Source organism: Schistocerca cancellata, chromosome 8 (assembly GCF_023864275.1).
Source record: "Schistocerca cancellata isolate TAMUIC-IGC-003103 chromosome 8, iqSchCanc2.1, whole genome shotgun sequence".
In the NCBI taxonomy this organism is placed as follows: domain Eukaryota; kingdom Metazoa; phylum Arthropoda; class Insecta; order Orthoptera; family Acrididae; genus Schistocerca; species Schistocerca cancellata.
In genome coordinates this window covers 268,662,509-268,680,246 of record NC_064633.1, presented here as the reverse complement: position 1 = coordinate 268,680,246, position 17,738 = coordinate 268,662,509, and the positions used below count along the sequence as shown (strand labels likewise).

The window sequence follows — 17,738 nt, the reverse complement described above, 5'->3', positions numbered from 1 at the left end:
AGTAGACAACATTCCATTAGAACTACTGACAGCCTTGGGAGAGCCAGTCTTGACAAAACTCTACCATCTGGCGAGCAAGATGTATGAGACAGGCGAAATACCCTCAGACTTCAAGAAGAATATAATAATTCCAATCCCAAAGAAAGCAGGTATGAATGTGAAAATTACCGAACTATCAGTTTAATAAGTCACAGCTGCAAAATACTAACGCGAATTCTTTACAGATGAATGGAAAAACTGATAGAAGCTGACCTCGGGGAAGATCAGTTTGGATTCCGTAGAAATGTTGGAACACGTGAGGCAATACTGACCCTACGACTTATCTTAAAAGAAAGATTAAGGAAAGGCAAACCTACGAACCTACGTTTCTAGCATTTGTAGACTTAGAGAAAGCTTTTGACATCTTGATTGGAATACTCTCTTTCAAATTCTGAAGGTGGCAGGGGTAAAATACAGGGAGTGAAAGGCTATTTACAATTTGTACAGAAAGCAGATGTCAGTCATATGAGTCGAGGGGTATGAAAGGGAAGCAGTGGTTGGGAAGGGAGTGAGACAAGGTTGTAGCCTATCCCCGATGTTATTCAATCTGTATATTGAGCAAGCAATAAAGGAAACAAAGGAAAAGTTCGGAGTAGGTATTAAAATCCATGGAGAAGAAATAAAAACTTTGAGATTTGCCGATGACATTGTAATTCTGTCAGAGACAGCAAAGGACTTGGAAGAGCAGTTGAATGGAATGGATAGTGTCTTGAAAGGAGGGTATAAGATGAACATCAACAAAAGCAAAACGAGGATAATGGAATGTAGTCGAATTAAGTCGGGTGATGCAGAGGGAATTAGATTAGGAAATGAGACAATTAAAACAGTAAAGGAGTTTTGCTATTTGGGGAGCAAAATAACTGATGATGGTCGAAGTACAGAGGATATAAAATGAAGACTGGCAATGGCAAGGAAAGAGTTTCTGAAGAAGAAAAATTTGTTAACATCGAGTATAGATTTAAATGTCAGGAAGTAGTTTCTGAAAGTATTTGCATGGAGTGTAGCCATGTATGGAAGTGAAACTTGGACGATAAATAGTTTAGACAAGAAGAGAATAGAAGCTTTTGAAATGTGGTGCTACAGAAGAATGCTGAAGATTAGAAGGGTATGCCACATAAGTAATGAGGAGGTATTGAATAGAATTGGGGAGAAGAGGAGCTTGTGGCACAACTTGACTAGAAGGGATCGGTTGGTAGGACACGTTCTGAGACATCGAGGGATCATCAATTTAGTATTGGAGGGCAGGTTCTGAGCACTATGGGACTTAACATCTGAGGTCATGAGTCCCTTAGAACTTAGAACTATTTAAATCTAACTAACCTAAGGACATCACACACATCCATGCCCGAGGCAGGATTCGAACCTGCGACCGTAGCAGCAGCGCAGTTCCGGACTGAAGCACCTAGAACCGCTCGGTTGGAGGGTAGCGTGGAGGGTAAAAATTGTAGAGGGAGACCACGAGATGAATACACTAAGCAGGTTCAGAAGGATGTAGGCTGCAGTAAGTACTGGGAGATGAAGGAGCTTGCACAGGATAGAGTAGCATGGAGAGCTGCATCAAACCAGTCTCAGGACTGAAGACCACAACAACAACACACTTTTAACACCAGATACACTACATATATATGTTGAACACTTTATACAGTAATGTGCTGATTATTTCTGATGTGTAAGAAAAGAAAACTTCTGACTGTTAATGTCAACAGGTGCTGTGCAAAATGGGAGGCAGGAGTGAAAATTGGGACAACCATTTTGAAAATTTATTTAATCCGGAGCCAATAAATGAAGTAAGTTAATTCTGGTTACGAATTGTTAGTAGGCATTTATAACCCCTATATGAATTTATCACAATGTGACCTATAGCAACAATGGGCTATTGTGAAACTTGTTAACAGACTAAGACTGAACAAGATCAAAACTCAAATCCTGACTCCTGCTTTTTCCAGAGCAATGCTCTTACTAGTAAACTGTTCAGGTATGACTCATTCACAACTATAATGGATCAAATACTGTAAACTGTACACATAATTCCTTTTTTCCCCAAACAGTCTTAATTAAACCATTTATTTAAAACATAACTACTTTCCATGACTGTCACCGTTGGTTATAAATGTCACAAAAATCATTTGTTGTGAAGTCATAACAAACAAGTCATAACAAAACATATTACAAGCTATAGTTGTACAGAAATATCTGGGTAGAGGATATGAATGGAATAACTGACAGTTTACATGAATAAATGCAGCCATAAAAGAGTGAACTCTATTGAGCCATGGAAATGATGCATAAACATTTGCACTTGAGAGAGTGAGAGCTGCCAAAATCATGTATACTGAATATAAAACACAATGGCACAGCCACAGGTGGTTGTTGAGGCAACAGTTCTCGTGTGAGGGAGGGTATATCGTAGCAGTGTTGCACTGACATTTATGAAACCCAGACAAATTTTTATTACTGAATTAATATTCAAAAGGTATATGTCTTGTTATATACAGTAGAAGTTGTTAGTTCTTTGAAATGAACAATAATCTGTGATGATGCATAGGATCTCAAAGTAATTCAACAGGCCACTGTATTTATGGCACAGGTAAATAAAATGTCAAAACTGCATTACAAAAGGACACTTAAGTACTTACCTTCGAATAGCACTGTGACAACTCTGCTTCGATCCACTCCAGAAAGTCAACAGTGAAAATATAATGAATTAAAGACTTTGGCAAACTGTTGTAAAAGCAGAGAGCAAGAGATGAACGAATGACTGCTAGACTAACCATGAAATCTCTGTCCCTAAAAAGAAATATAAATATGAGGTATTAACAGTAGTTCAAAATCAAAATAACAAAAAATGCTGATGACATATACATACCTGAGAATAAGATCTATCATTGCAGAAAAAAAAGAACCTGCACCTGTGGGTGTATAGCCATGCACATAACAAAGGGTGAGCAATTTTTCTGCAGTTTCAGCAAGTACATGTGCCTTATTATGCGTAATATAGTCCACCATTCTGTCAACTGTTGTAGGTGCCAAGTAGTCAAAGCTGCGAAAGTTCCATACTGCATCTCGTATTATCCTTGATGATAGTGGATCATTACATTTTTCGTATCTGGAAGTATTTTTTTAATAAATAGGTGTGTTTACAAACATAATGTTCAACATACATTGTAATTACAGCAGTAAAAGCATAGTTTTATGCTGCACTAACTGAACAGAAAAATCTTTTTCAGTTTTAAATGATGGTCACCAATGTGATATTTTTTCTTAAATATGTTATGAATGGTTAATACTGAAGTCTAGATACTTAATTTCAGTGGTAATTTCTAAGTATATCTGCAATGAGTGGTGTTCAATAAACCCTCTCATTTTTCAATGTGGCTTATAATGCTGATAAATTGCCCTCTACTTGCAAAGTTAATCCTAAATATTCAGTTATTTATTTCAATATGAGAAACATACTTTCATAGCTACACCACAGTAGTTACATGGCCCTTACTGTGCCATATCTGCAAACCACATTCCTTAATCATGTCAAAAGTAGATATTTTCTGCATGAGAATTCAAGCCTAAGTAAAGGGCATTCACTACAATCAGTACAAGAGCACAGAAAGAATGACATTTGGGAAGCCAAGTTTTACATTACATATTTGACTAGCTGGAGAAGATTAGTGGACTAGTGTAGAACTAGATGCTTATTCTTTTACAAAGATGTCCTTTATGCAGAATGAAATTTTCACTCTGCAGCGGAGTGTGCACTGACATGAAACTTCCGGACCGAGGTACTGGTGGAATTACAGCTGTACGGGTCATGAGTCATGCTTGGGTAGCTCAGTTGGAAGACCACTTGCCCATGAAAGGCAAAGGTCCCGAGTTCAAGTCTCGGTCCAGCACACAGTTTTAATCTGCCAGGAAGTTTCATGCTCTTTATGATTTGCGATAAGATTAAGGTTGCTCACAATCAAGACCTATAGTTTCATTACTAGAATATATAAAATTCATATACTGGAAAGTTCAGGTTGGAATATCAACAATATTATGAAACAGATAGATCGCTACTTCGTTAAGATGACTGTTGAGTTGCAGACAGGCACAATGAAAAGACTGTTACACACTGAGCTTTTGGCCAAAACCTTCTTCAGAGAAGAAAAGAAAACAACATACATACACACAAGTGAGACACCTCATGCACATATGACCACTATCTCCAGCCTCTGTGGCTAGAGTGCAACTCTTGCGTTGGATGAAAGCATCAACCCCGTTTGTGTTGGGGAAGGGGGAGTGATAGCAGGGCACAGACGGGAGGGAGGGGGAAGGGGGGAAGAGAGAAGAGCACTCTCTGGCAGAGCATGTCAGCTGGACAAAGCCACTAGGCACAGCATCAAGAGGCTGTGGGATAGGGGGCACGGTGGGTGGGTGAGATAACAGGGAGAGGAAAAGATGAGTAGGTATGTTGGCAGAGAACGGTGCACAATGAGAGTGACAGGATGTGAAACAGGAGGAGATGATAGGACAGAGGAGGCAGAAACTGTTGGATGTAGGTTGTGGGACAGTAGGTTATTATAGGTTGAAGCCAGCATAATTTTGGGAGCAGAAAATGTGTTATAAGGATAATTCCAATTTGCAGAATTTCAGAAAAGCTGGTGGTAGATGGAAGGATTCAGAGAGCCCAGGTTATGCAGCAGCTACTGACACACAGCTACTCCTTCTTTGAAGGGAAGGTATATAAACAAATCCACGGCACAGCCACGGGCACCTGCTTAGCCTCCCCCCCCAAAGCCAATCTGTTTATGGGTCACCTAGAAGAAACCTTCCTAGCCTCTCAAAACCCAAAACCCCTGGTATGGTTCAGGTTCATTGATGATATCTTCACAATCTGGACTCAGGGTCATGACATCATACTGTAATTCCTTCACAACCACACCACACCTCCCATCCACTTCACCTGGTCCTCCTCAGTCCAGCATGTCACCTTCTCCTCTCTGATGGCTCCATCCATACCTCTATCCCCATTACACCCACCAACCACCAACAATACCTCCACTTTGCCAGCTGCATTCCTTCCACACAAAAAAAATCCCTCCAGTGCAGCCTGGCCTCCTGGGGAAGGCAAATCTGCAACGACAATAATTCCCTTGCTAAGTGTTCTGAAGGTCTCACAGGTTCTTCATAGGCAGGCACTGCCCCCAGACCTAGTCCGCGAATAGGTTTCCCGTGCCATTCCCATGCACCTCCAATCCTCCCACCACCCTGACCAACCTGCTACAAAGCAGCAACACATTTGTCACCCATTACCACTAAGGACTGGAACAGCTGAACCACATCCTTCTCAAGATGCTTCCAACCCTTCCTGAAGTGGTGTTCTGTTGCCCACCCAACCTCCGCAATACCCTAGTTCCTCACTGTGCCACTCCCACTCCCAAACCCTAGCCTCAGGGATAATATACCTGTGGAACATCCAGGTGCGAGACCTGACCAGTCCGTCCACCCAGCACTTCCAGTCCCGTCACTGGCTTATCCTATCCCATCATAGACAGGGCCACCTGTGAAAGAAGCCATGTCATATCCAGCTCTGCTGCACTCTTTGCAGTTTTTTTTTTTATATTGGTAAGATTATCACCAAGATGACCACCAGGACAAATGACCACCACTAAACTATCCCAAAACATTCTCCGTTCCCAAAATTATCCCAGTCTCAACCTACGATAACCTGCAGCCCCACACCCTACATCTAATAGTTTCCGACTCCTCTGTCCTATGACCACCTCTCACTTCATGTCCCCTCACCCTAACTGTGACCTGCTCGCTGCTAACACACCTGCTGATCTTTTCTGTTTATCTTGTCCCCTCCTTGTCCAATCATCCCCTCCCTCTCCTGTACCTCCCCCACAGCCACCAGACACTACATTTTGCCCTGCTGCTATCTAGGGATCATACAATATCACGAACATAACCAATCTATAGACAAGCACAGTGATAACAGTATAAAAAGTGGCAGTGGCACCATATGGAACAGAGATCATATGGAAAATACATAAGATCAGAAATTTTGAAAACAATACAAGAAGTCGAGACAGTGTTCAAGAAATGGATCCTAGGACTGGGAAAAACATCATCCCTTACATATTAAATTATTAAAGAGATTTATTTTAAAAAGAACATCAGATTACAAGATTTGCTATGTTCCATAGGACCATATCTGAAACTGACTGACATTATGAAGCAGATGAAGAGGGACATAGACGTTGAACTCAACAGCACACCAGCCATGATGGATGAGAGCTGGACCAGATAATGTAGGAAACAGAAGCACATCACAACAAGACTTGAAACACCTGGATTTCATTATAAAATACATCCAACAACAAAATTCCACGAATCAACTGGAGACTGTACACTGAGATGACAAGTCATGGGATAGCAACGTACACATACACAGAAGGCTATACAATCACTCATACAAAGCATAAAAGGGCACTGCATTGGACAAGCTGTCATTGTACTCAGCAGATTCATACGGAAAGGTTCCTGATGTGATTATGGCTACACAATGGGAAGTAACATACTTTGAATATGGAATGGTAGTTGGAGCTAGACACATGGATATTCCGTTTTGGAAATCATTAGCAAATTCAATATTCTGAGATCCACATCTCTAAGCTGAAGCCAGCATGGTGCTTACCAATGTACTATCTTTGATCTTCTAATATTTCCTATCCCTTGCTCTTCATCTCTGTGTCACTGCACGTGGGGGGCCCCTCAGTCACAAGTCTGAGTGGTCTGTTCCCACTTTCCAACCTTTCCCTCTCTATCCCTCTTTTCTTCCTTAAGGAAAGAATTAACATTTTTGAAAGATATGAATGGTTTTTTCCCCTACTTTTAAATGTCTATCAGCAGTGCTTGCCACTTCACCTCCTGAAAATAAATAAGGTCAGCCCAGGCCCTCACCCACTCCTTTGGGTCAATTGTCATTAGGTGTGTCACCAATAACACTAGCAAACCTGAATACCATGGATTCAACAGTGACAGTGTCCTTTATTATTTTTACATCACCACCTTTCCATGCGACCACATCCCCTGGGGTGAAACATCATTGCATTCATACATCATTGGACCCGTCATCAAGCAGCTTAACAACGTCAAATTCTATGGTTTCTGATTAGTTTCCTTCCCCCTCCCCATCGCAACTCTTAGCTGAGCTAGTGGTGTCTTAAACCCAAAGTACTTTTTCCTAGATTGTAAACCAAGTGCATACATATCCTAATCCTAGTGTCCCCCCCCCCCCCCCCCCCCCCCCCCCCGGACTGAAAGCCATATATATTCCAAGTCTGGGTGAAACTGTTCCAGGTGTTCCAGAGTCATCCTTTGCATGCAAACCCTTCCTATCAACTCTCCAACAGCTAGATATTAAAAGCCATTGGAACTAACAGTAATCAGTGCAGCAAACCCAAAAGTTACGGATTAAATATTCATACAGTCTGTTTTCAGTTATGTTAAAATGCTATCCTCTTCAAATTCTATAATGATCATCTTTTAAAGTACCTTATTCTAAACAACTTATTACTAAATTACTGCACACAATTAAATATAAGGGACAATCAAAAATTTTTCCGTTTCAGGGAGCTGTACATGCAAAGTAGCGTGACTTCAATGTGGCTATAAAAACCAACAGGTTTAGTGTGGGATTCATGTCTTTCTACAGTATGTGAGGTAAATGTGGAAATGTGAACTATCCCAGTGTTATTACCAAATGCGTCCAAACAGGACCAACATGCAGATATTCTTTTTTCTGGCTGCCAAAAGACAAACACTGACAGACATCTGTCAGAGAATGAAGAGCGTGTGTGTGGCAGCAGGCCTGTCAAAAACCACCACTGTGGAATGATGCACCAAGTTCCGTGCTGGTTGCTTCGTGATAATGCATGTCCCCGTATCGCAAATGTTGTAGATTACAAGTTATACCAACTCAAGTGGAAGAGACTCGAGCAACCACCATATAGTCCTGATCTTTCCTCAAGTGATTATCATGCCTTTGGTCTGGTAAACAAGCCCTTAGGCTGACGATTCCTGGCAGATAGGCATGTGCAGCAGGCAGTTACAGACTTCTTCCTGCAGCAGGACACACTATTTTGTCAAACAGGTATCTTCAACCTGGTGTGTCGGTGGGATGATTGCGTCAGTGCTCATTGCGATTGTGCCTGATTGGCTCATTGATTTTGGACTGTACTATGAACTGAAATTTTTAATAGTCCCTTATACATAACAATTTTTCTAAATGTGAATGAAGTACAATAATGAACAGTCACTAAATCTTAATTTTATTTCTATGTTGTGAATGGTAGCAGCTCAATAATAAACTGAAAACATACCCATCAATGATGTGTTCAAAAATATCAGTCTGCGAGCTGCTTCTGGGATTAACAAATGCTCTTCCTATCACATTAATAGTTACAATGTCCAAGTTTTTCTCACTCAAATGCCTCTGAGCACAAGTATTAAGTACAGAATTAACTTTTGCATACTGAGTTAACAAAATTTTATGAGCACCCTTCTTATAACACATTTCCACTCCACGCTGAAATCCTCTAGATATATTCAAGCAGTCAACTGAAGTAAACTGTGGTGCCATTTCAACCAATCTGTCAACTACTCTTGCAATAAAAACCTCATCAATAACTTCTCCTTGGAAAGTGTTTCCAAAAGCTAACAAAAATGCTGCAATCATTGCAAATTTTGATGGAATTATACCAGACAGACCATTTTCCATTTCATGCAGTAGCCACTGAAGCAAGCTTCTTTCAAACTCAAAATGCCTATACTTTCCACCAAGACTGTTACTGAAATGTATGTACCTGCAAAATAAAGACACAATGATAGCATTCACTTACACACACAAAATTTCAGGTAACATTCAAATATATAAATACCTATATGCAGTTCTCAGCAACTGGGAGCCTTCCCTTTCTGCTTCAGAGTTTTCTAAATCTTGGAGCATTTTATTCCAAAAGGCATCACACAGACGTGTGTCATGTGTTTTCAGGTGCCACATCAATTTGAAAACTGTTGGGAGAGAAGATGAGAAGACGCCATCTTGAATATGCTGCCTTGCCAGTTCTTGAAAAACATTTTTCTTTGATGGTGGTGAAAAGGGAACCACACAAGAAAGAAGTTTTGCAGTTGCTTCCAATGTTGCTACAGACCTGCTGTCATCATTACTTATTCTTGAAAGAAACTTATTCGCACATGATTTTATTTCTTCCAAGAGATCAGCAGGCTCCAGATGACTGACAAAAACCTGAGAAAGAGTTTGTTCTTAAAGATGCCATGTGATGGGAAATAAATACACAGTAAGTGCAAAAATGTAGTTCCAAAACCTTGGTCATCTCATCAACAGGAACAATGTTTAAATAAGCAAACAGACTGACATATCTGAGGCACACAAATACAGGGTTATTACAAATGATTGAAACGATTTCACAGCTCTACAATAACTTTATTATTTGAGATATTTTCGCAATGCTTTGCACACACATACAAAAACACAAAAAGTTTTTTTAGGCATTCACAAATGTTCGATATGTGCCCCTCTAGTGATTCGGCAGACATCAAGCCGATAATCAAGTTCCTCCCACACTCGGCGCAGCATGTCCCCATCAATGAGTTCGAAAGCATCGTTGATGCGAGCTCGCAGTTCTGGCACGTTTCTTGGTAGAGGAGGTTTAAACACTGAATCTTTCACATAACCCCACAGAAAGAAATCGCATGGGGTTAAGTCGGGAGAGCATGGAGGCCATGACATGAATTGCTGATCATGATCTCCACCACGACCGATCCATCGGTTTTCCAATCTCCTGTTTAAGAAATGCCGAACATCATGATGGAAGTGCTGTGGAGCACCATCCTGTCGAAAGATAAAGTCGGCACTGTTGGTCTCCAGTTGTGGCATGAGCCAATTTTCCAGCATGTCCAGATACACGTGTCCTGTAACGTTTTTTTCGCAGAAGCAAAAGGGGCCGTAAACTTTAAACCGTGAGATTGCACAAAACACATTAACTTTTGGTGAATTGTGAATTTGCTGCACGAATGCGTGAGGATTCTCTACCGCCCAGATTCGCACATTGTGTCTGTTCACTTCACCATTAAGGAAAAATGTTGCTTCATCACTGAAAACAAGTTTCGCACTGAACGCATCCTCTTGCATGAGCTGTTGCAACCACGCCGAAAATGCAAAGCGTTTGACTTTGTCATCGGGTGTCAGGGCTTGTAGCAATTGTAAACGGTAAGGCTTCTGCTTTAGCCTTTTTCGTAATATTTTCCAAACCATCGGCTGTGGTACGTTTAGCTCCCTGCTTGCTTTATTCGTCAACTTCCGCGGGCTACGCGTGAAACTTGTCCACACGCGTTCAACCGTATCTTCGCTCACTGCAGGCCGACCCGTTGATTTCCCCTTACAGAGGCATCCAGAAGCTTTAAACTGCGCATACCATCGGCGAATGGAGTTAGCAGTTGGTGGATCTTTGTTGAACTTCGTCCTGAAGTGTCGTTGCACTGTTATGACTGACTGATGTGAGTGCATTTCAAGCACGACATACGCTTTCTCGGCTTCTGTCGCCATTTTGTCTCACTGCGCTCTCGAGCGCTCTGGCAGCAGAAACCTGAAGTGTGGCTTCAGCCGAACAAAACTTTATGAGTTTTTCTACGTATCTGTAGTGTGTCGTGACCGTATGTCAATGAATGGAGCTACAGTGAATTTATGAAATCGCTTCAATCATTTGTAATAGCCCTGTACTTTTTCTTCCTGAACACAGAACACTGAAGCAGATATGAGTGTACTCTATGGCATTCTCTCATTGTTTGCAATTATTTCATCTGTGGAAAATTTAACATTGTATTTACAAGTGTAGGTTACTTATCACAGAGACACAATTAATTCTGCTCGTAAAAGGAACGGAATGAAAGTAAAGCATAAATAATGAACACAAAGAAATTACAGATGTTCTTTTCAATGCAATTGTTGTGAATCTTATATATTTGAAATTAGAAGAGCAACTGTGGGGGCAGGTGGGGTGGAATCCTATGAAATTTCTGTTACATAGGGAAAAAAAAAAGAAAAAAAAGGTGATTAATTCAAATATTAAATGTTTAGTGAATGAAAAGGCAAGTAAGGGAGGTACAACCTCATTTTCTGAATGTCTTGTCCATGAGAATTTCCTAATCCTACCTGCAGTAGGCAGAGTCACACATGGCCATTCATTAACTCCACATATCACTTTCACTCTTTGAATAAAGGGGGGAGGGGGGGGGAGAACATGGATTCCATTTCTTCTGTTGGCAACATGAGCAAGATGGAGGAACAAAGCTGTGTGAATTGAGAATAGTGTTGTGCCATATGTCAAGCCAGTGAAAGGTTGTTGAGGATTGAGCAATATCTCCTGATCCCACAGTGGAAACAAAACGGTAGTTTGCTGGATTCTAGGTCCCAGGTCAAACGTTCGTTAGCCATACATTCCAGAATCTTTGCCACACACCTCATGAAGTGTCTATTCTATGATAGCTATCTAGTAATAATAGCTCCAGGTTGGCAAACAAGGCTGCTTCACTCCATGAGTCAGGAAAGTCTCCAGTCTGCCAGATTTCATCCAAAGCAGCTAGGAGGATGTCTTTCATCTTCTTGTTAACACTCCATACCATGCTGTAATGGATCTGACTGTCATTTTTTGTAGTGTACATGGTCCCCTGACATTGCAAAATCCAGATTTCACATAGAAGGAGCAATTCTTCAGCAGTGTTGGATTGAAGTTCCAGTTGCCCCACTCCATTAAAGCCTAAGGGATGGAGGAACCCAGTTCCCTTCAGAAGCATTTACCAAAGCGGTATACACTATCACTGCCAGGACAATATCTAAATATTTGGTTTGGAGACAACACATAGCAGCAGAAACTGGAGACTAGCCTTGTTTGCTAGTAATCCTCCTAAACACTTCCCATATCTTTCAAGAATACCCAGCATTATGCTGTGTGCAAGCTGCCTCTTAAGCCAGTATAAAAACTTTCTGATATATACACTGGAGGGACAATGGGTCACACATAATGTTAACCTCCTAGCACTGTGTATTGTTCTGAGGTTCAAAACTTATAAGTTGACTGCACAGCATCTGTCTTGCTCTACTGAATATTCATCATGGAGGCTTGCTTATGGGAACTGTTCTAGCAGAGAAGTGGATTTAGATACAGAGATGGTCACTTGAATGCAAATCATTAACTGCTTCAAACTGAGCAATACCTGCAATATCAGGAGAGAAGAACGAAAGGTTAACGACAGGGATTGATATCACTGCATAACTAAAGCAAGTATTATCATCCTTATTTAGAAGTCATAGCTTTCTTGACACAATAAGACCCTAAAAAATTTGAGTGATTGGATAATCTGACAAAGAACTGCACAGTACATTGAAATCTCCTACAAGTATTAATGGTTAAAGAGTGTCATGGAAAATGTCTTTGAACAAGGCTTTTTGAGGTCGCAAATTAATGTACATAGTATAACATTACAGATAATGTGCACTGTTTCAGTGCCTGGTTGAACAGCTACTGGAAAAGGGACAGAAATGGTCTGTATCATTCACATGTAATATCATGCTGCCTGGCAGTATTCTTTCAGTGGAGTGAGTATTGCTTCGACATAAGGGCATCAATATGTCTGCTGTTGACACAAGTACAAGGCTCTTTTACATGGTAAAAGCTTCAATTTCTCCACATGTGTACTGAACTCATTGTAGTAAAGCAGTCACTTATCTATTGCAGAGGTTTCTGACTCCCTCTTTTGTACTTAGAGCCAAAGAGCCCATTCCAGAAACCTCAAAATCCATTACATTCTTCATCATGTTGTGTAACAGGTGTCTTAGTTATGATGTGATTGTTTTCACTGTTTTCTTGCCATTTCATTATTTCCCCTCACCTACTTGTCTTTCCAGTTCAATGGAGACAATTTAGGCTGAGGCACAGGTACATTTAAGTGGTTTCCCTTCCAAAGGTGTTCACTTGTTACGGGCTGAGACTTCTCTGATCACAGGAAATCACTTTGGAGTTATCAACAGGCTCATGTGGAACTTTATTTGCACTAGCACAAACACTTTGTTAATTCAGGATCCAGAGTTCAAGTGTGTGTTGATTTCTGATGTTCTTCTCCAGCAATATTACGAAAGAGGTTGGAATTGTAAGGGCCAAGGAGACTTGTATGCCTTTCATCCCACAGTATACAAATAATTGAGGACTCTGGATGGAAGTGCTACTCTTGGATGAAGAGGCTGTCACAGGAGATAAATTCATGGAAGGCTGCATCAAACCAGTCAATACACAGATGAAAAATAAAAATAATATCTATTTAGTCACATCCAGTTCTTGGATTTTCAGAGAAGGAAGGTTTAGAGTTCAAGTTGTCCAAATCAATGAGGTCTTTAGGGATGAAGCACAAGCTTGGATGCAACAGGGTCAGAGATTTAATTATTTATGTCTAGTACGAACAAGAAGTTGTTATGAGTGTTTATTAATTGTAAGAATCCAGAAAATCAAAACATGACAGTAAGTTCATAAACACTCCAGAATTCACTTAATAGATTTATGGAAGCCACGGGAAACCTAACTCTAGATTGTGATCTGAAGCTACCTCTTCCTGAAAGTGAATGCTATGTCTTAATCACTGCACCACTTCATTTCATTTGAATTTTTGGCTCTTCCAGGCAGGTTAAACATTTTCTGCTTCACACTTGGTGATAAACTGAACAATTACAGAAACAGAGATTGGGAGAAGTACTTATTGTTCCTTTAGCAAGAGTGGCTATACTGTAGCTCCTTTTCCAACCCTGTCCTTTGGTACCCGAATTTCCATTGCTTGTAACACCTTGTGGGGTTCAAGCCTAAGAAATTCATATTTAATAGACGTGAAAAAGCTAGTGGGTCAAATGTATGTGTTTCTTCTACAGTACTATTCACACATCACATTGTATTTCACACTTCAAGAACCCCTAAGAGGCTTTGTGCATTTCTCTACATCCACACAAATATTTTGTATGCTAACGTTTGGTGTGTGGCGGAAAGTACCATGTGCCGCTATTAGTCACTTTCTCCCCTATTCCACTTGCAAACAGAGTACAGAAAAAAGTCTAAAGTCTCTCATCTTGTCTTCACAGTCTTTATGCAAAATGTATGTTGCTGGCAGTAAAATCATTCTGCAGTCAGCTACAAATGTCTGTTCTCTAAATTTTCTCAACAGTATTTCATGAAAAGAATGTTGCCTTCCCTCCAGCAATTTCCATTTAAGTTTGCAAATCATCTCCTTAACATTCACATGTTAACTGACACTACCACTAACAAATGTAGCAGCGTCCCTGTCAACTGCTTTGATGTCTTCCTTTAATCTAACCCGGTAGGGATCCCAAACAATTGAATAGTGCTCCAGAACGGGTTGCATGAATGTTCTATATGTGGTTGCTTTTGTAGATGAGCAACATTTTCCTAAAACTTTCCCCATAAACCAAAGTCGACCATCTGACTTACCTTGCCATCCTTGTTCATTCCATTTCACATCACCTTGTAACAGTACAGCTAGATATTTAATCAACGTGACTGTGTTCAAACTTTACAACATTGTTTTTCCAACACATCTGTATTAACTTCCAGTTTTCTACATTTACAGCATGCTGCCATCCATCACACCAAATTGAATTTCTGTCTAAGTTATCCTGTAACCTCCCACAACCGCTCAACAATGAGTGCCACAAACACAGTGTCATCAGTAAACAGCCACAGGCTGATGTTCACCTTATCCATTAGATCATTTGTGTATACAGTGAACAAAAGTGGTTCTTATCATGCTTCCCTGAGGCATTCCTGACAACACCCTTTTTATATCAATACGGTGTCGAAACAAAAGAACTGTCGCCATTGGCGATCTTGCAGCTATCAAAGAATGAAATTACATTGAAATCCAGGCCTTTTGTAGCTGCTTACAGGTGTTAATAAATATCAATGGGGACAGTTGAAAATGTGTGTCCCAACCAGGACTCGAACCCAAGATCTCCTGCTTTACATGGCAGACGCTCTATCCGACTGAGCCATTGAGGACACAAAGCATTCCATCAGAATTTCTAAAATCCTTAGGGGAAGAGACAACTATTCATTTTGGTGTGCAGAATGTAACGATATGCCAATCAGACTTTAGGAAAAATGTCATCCATACAATACCCAAGGTTACAAGAACTGACGAAGAGCTTTGGAAGACTTAAAATCCAATAAGGTAGAAGGAATAAGGAACATTCCATAAGAATTTCTAAAATCCTTTGGGGAAGAGACAACTATTCATTTTGGTATGCAGAATGTATGAGCCAGGCGATATACCAATCAGACTTTAGGAAAAATGTCATCCATATAATTCACCAGGTTACAAGAGCTGACAAATGCACAGTCAACTTAACAGCTCCTACATCCAAGTTGCCGACAAGAATAATATACAGAAGAAAGGAAAAGAAAATGAGGATGTGTTAGATGATGACCAGTTTGGCTTTAGAAAAGGTAAAGGTACCAGAGAGGCAGTTCTGATATTGTACTTCATATTGGAAGCAAAAATGAAGACAAAACAAGACATGTTCGTAGGATTTGTTGATCTGGAGAAAGTGTTCGACAATTTCAAATGATGCAAGATTTTCAAAATCCTGAGAAAGGCGGGTAATATACGATATGTACAAGAATGGATACGGAACAATAAGAGTGGAAAACCAAGAATATAGTGCTAAGATTAGAAAGGGTGTAAGACAGGGATGTAGTCTTTTGCCCATACTGTTCAAACTACAGACTGAAAAAGCAATGATGGAAATAAAAGGAAGATTCAAGAACAAAATTAAAATTCAAGGTGAAAGGATACCAATGATAAAATTTGCTAATGACATTGCTGTTCTCAGTGAAACTGAAGAAGAATTACAAGATCTGCTGAATGGAATGAATAGCCTAATAAGTATAGAATATGAACTGAGAATAAATCGAAGAAAGACGGAAGTTTTGAGGATTAGCAGAAACAAAAATAGCGGGAAACTTAACATTATAATTGGCGATCATAAAGTAGAAGTAGTTAAGGGATTCTGCTACCTAGACAGCAAAATAACCCATGACGGATGGAGCAAGGTCATAAAAAGCACATCAGCATTGGTAAAAAGGTCATTCCTGGCCAACAGAAATCTACTAGTATCGAACAAAGGTCTTAATTTGAGGAAGATTTCTGTGAATGAATGTTTGGAGCACAGCATCATGTGGCAGAGAGATTTGGACTGTGGGAAGACCAGAACAGAAAGGAACAGAAGCATTTGAGGTGTGGTGCTACAGAAATATGTTGAAAATTGGGTGGACTGATAAGATAAGAAATGAGGAAGTTCTCCACAGAAGCTGCGAGGAAATGATTATATGGAATACACTGGCAAGAGAAAAGCACAGTATGATAGAACACTTGTTAAGACTTCAAGGAAACACTTCATGGTACTAGAAGGGACTATGGAAGGTATAAACTGTAAGGGAAGACAGAGATTGAAATACATTCAGCAAATAATCAAGGACAGAAGTTTCAATTGCTACACTGCGATGAAGAGGTTGGCACAGGAGAGGAATTCACGGCGAGCCACATCAAACCAGTCAGATGACTGATGACACAAAAATTCATTTGAAGCAAAAAAAAAAGGTCTAGTGAACATGGCCTGTAAAATACATACCTGAAGAGCTATGAGATGTGTTTCACAGTAGTGAAGAAAGGAAAATACAATCAGTCTACACAGTATACTGCTCAAAAAACACTTGTGTGATTGATCCTTGAATATTCCTTGAATATGTGGCATCTGTATCGCTTGAATATGTGGCATCTGTACCATTTAGGACTAACAGGGGAAACTGAATACATACAACAGAGCTAGTGTATGCTTTAAGATAGAAGCAAAATATGCTATGAAAGTCTACTTGCAATGTTTCCAGAACCAGTTTTAAATCAGGAATCTTATAATATACAACAACCCCCATACTTATCATCATATACGGATTGCTACGCCAAGATTAGACTACTATACATGAAGGCAGTATCTGTTCCCAAAAGAACAGATACCATTGATGACCATGCAGTTTCTCTAGAATGAAATAATAATTAAATCGACACCATAGCTGCAAACAGGTGTTGATATACATCATTGGGGACATGCTGAAAATGTGTGCCCCAACCGGGACTAACCCGGGATCTCCTGCTTACATGACACACGCTCTATCCATCTGAGCCACCAAGTGGGCAAACATCTATTAGGCACGCTATGAATGTAGTGGTGTGGACATGTTGGGAATGTGGGTCTCATGGGGAGCATGCAAGGGATAAGTCCCTGCACACGCACTATCCTCTCTGCCTTCAGTGGCTCAGATGGACAGAGCGTTTGCCATGTAAGCAGGAGATCCTGGGTTCGAGTCCCGGTCGGGGCACACATTTTCAACATGTCCCCAATGATGTATATGAACTCCTGTTTGCAGCTAGGGTGTCGATTTAATTATCATTTCATTTAAGATTAGACTAATTACAGCGTGCACACAGCAGTCATTCTTCCCATGCTCCATTCGCAAGTGGAAAAGGAAGATCCCTAATAAATGGTGCAATGAGAAATACCCTCTGTCGTGCACTTCACAGTGGTT

General features: G+C 40.4%; 1 protein-coding gene across 2 annotated transcripts in view; it reads right to left on the bottom strand.

Annotated features, from left to right (window-relative positions):
• LOC126094627 (FAST kinase domain-containing protein 1, mitochondrial) overlaps positions 1-17,738 on the bottom strand; it is a 61,277-nt gene that overhangs the window by 31,141 nt on the left and 12,398 nt on the right. For both annotated transcript variants that reach the window (XR_007521856.1, XM_049909110.1), the window contains exons 3-6: positions 8,961-9,328; positions 8,403-8,885; positions 2,906-3,145; positions 2,676-2,826 (exon numbers count right to left, since the gene is read on the bottom strand). Coding sequence is in view for 1 of the 2 variants with exons in the window: in XM_049909110.1 (XP_049765067.1) it covers positions 2,676-2,826; positions 2,906-3,145; positions 8,403-8,885; positions 8,961-9,328 (1,242 nt within the window). In the remaining variant the exon portion in view is untranslated. The remainder of the gene's footprint in view (positions 1-2,675; positions 2,827-2,905; positions 3,146-8,402; positions 8,886-8,960; positions 9,329-17,738) is intronic.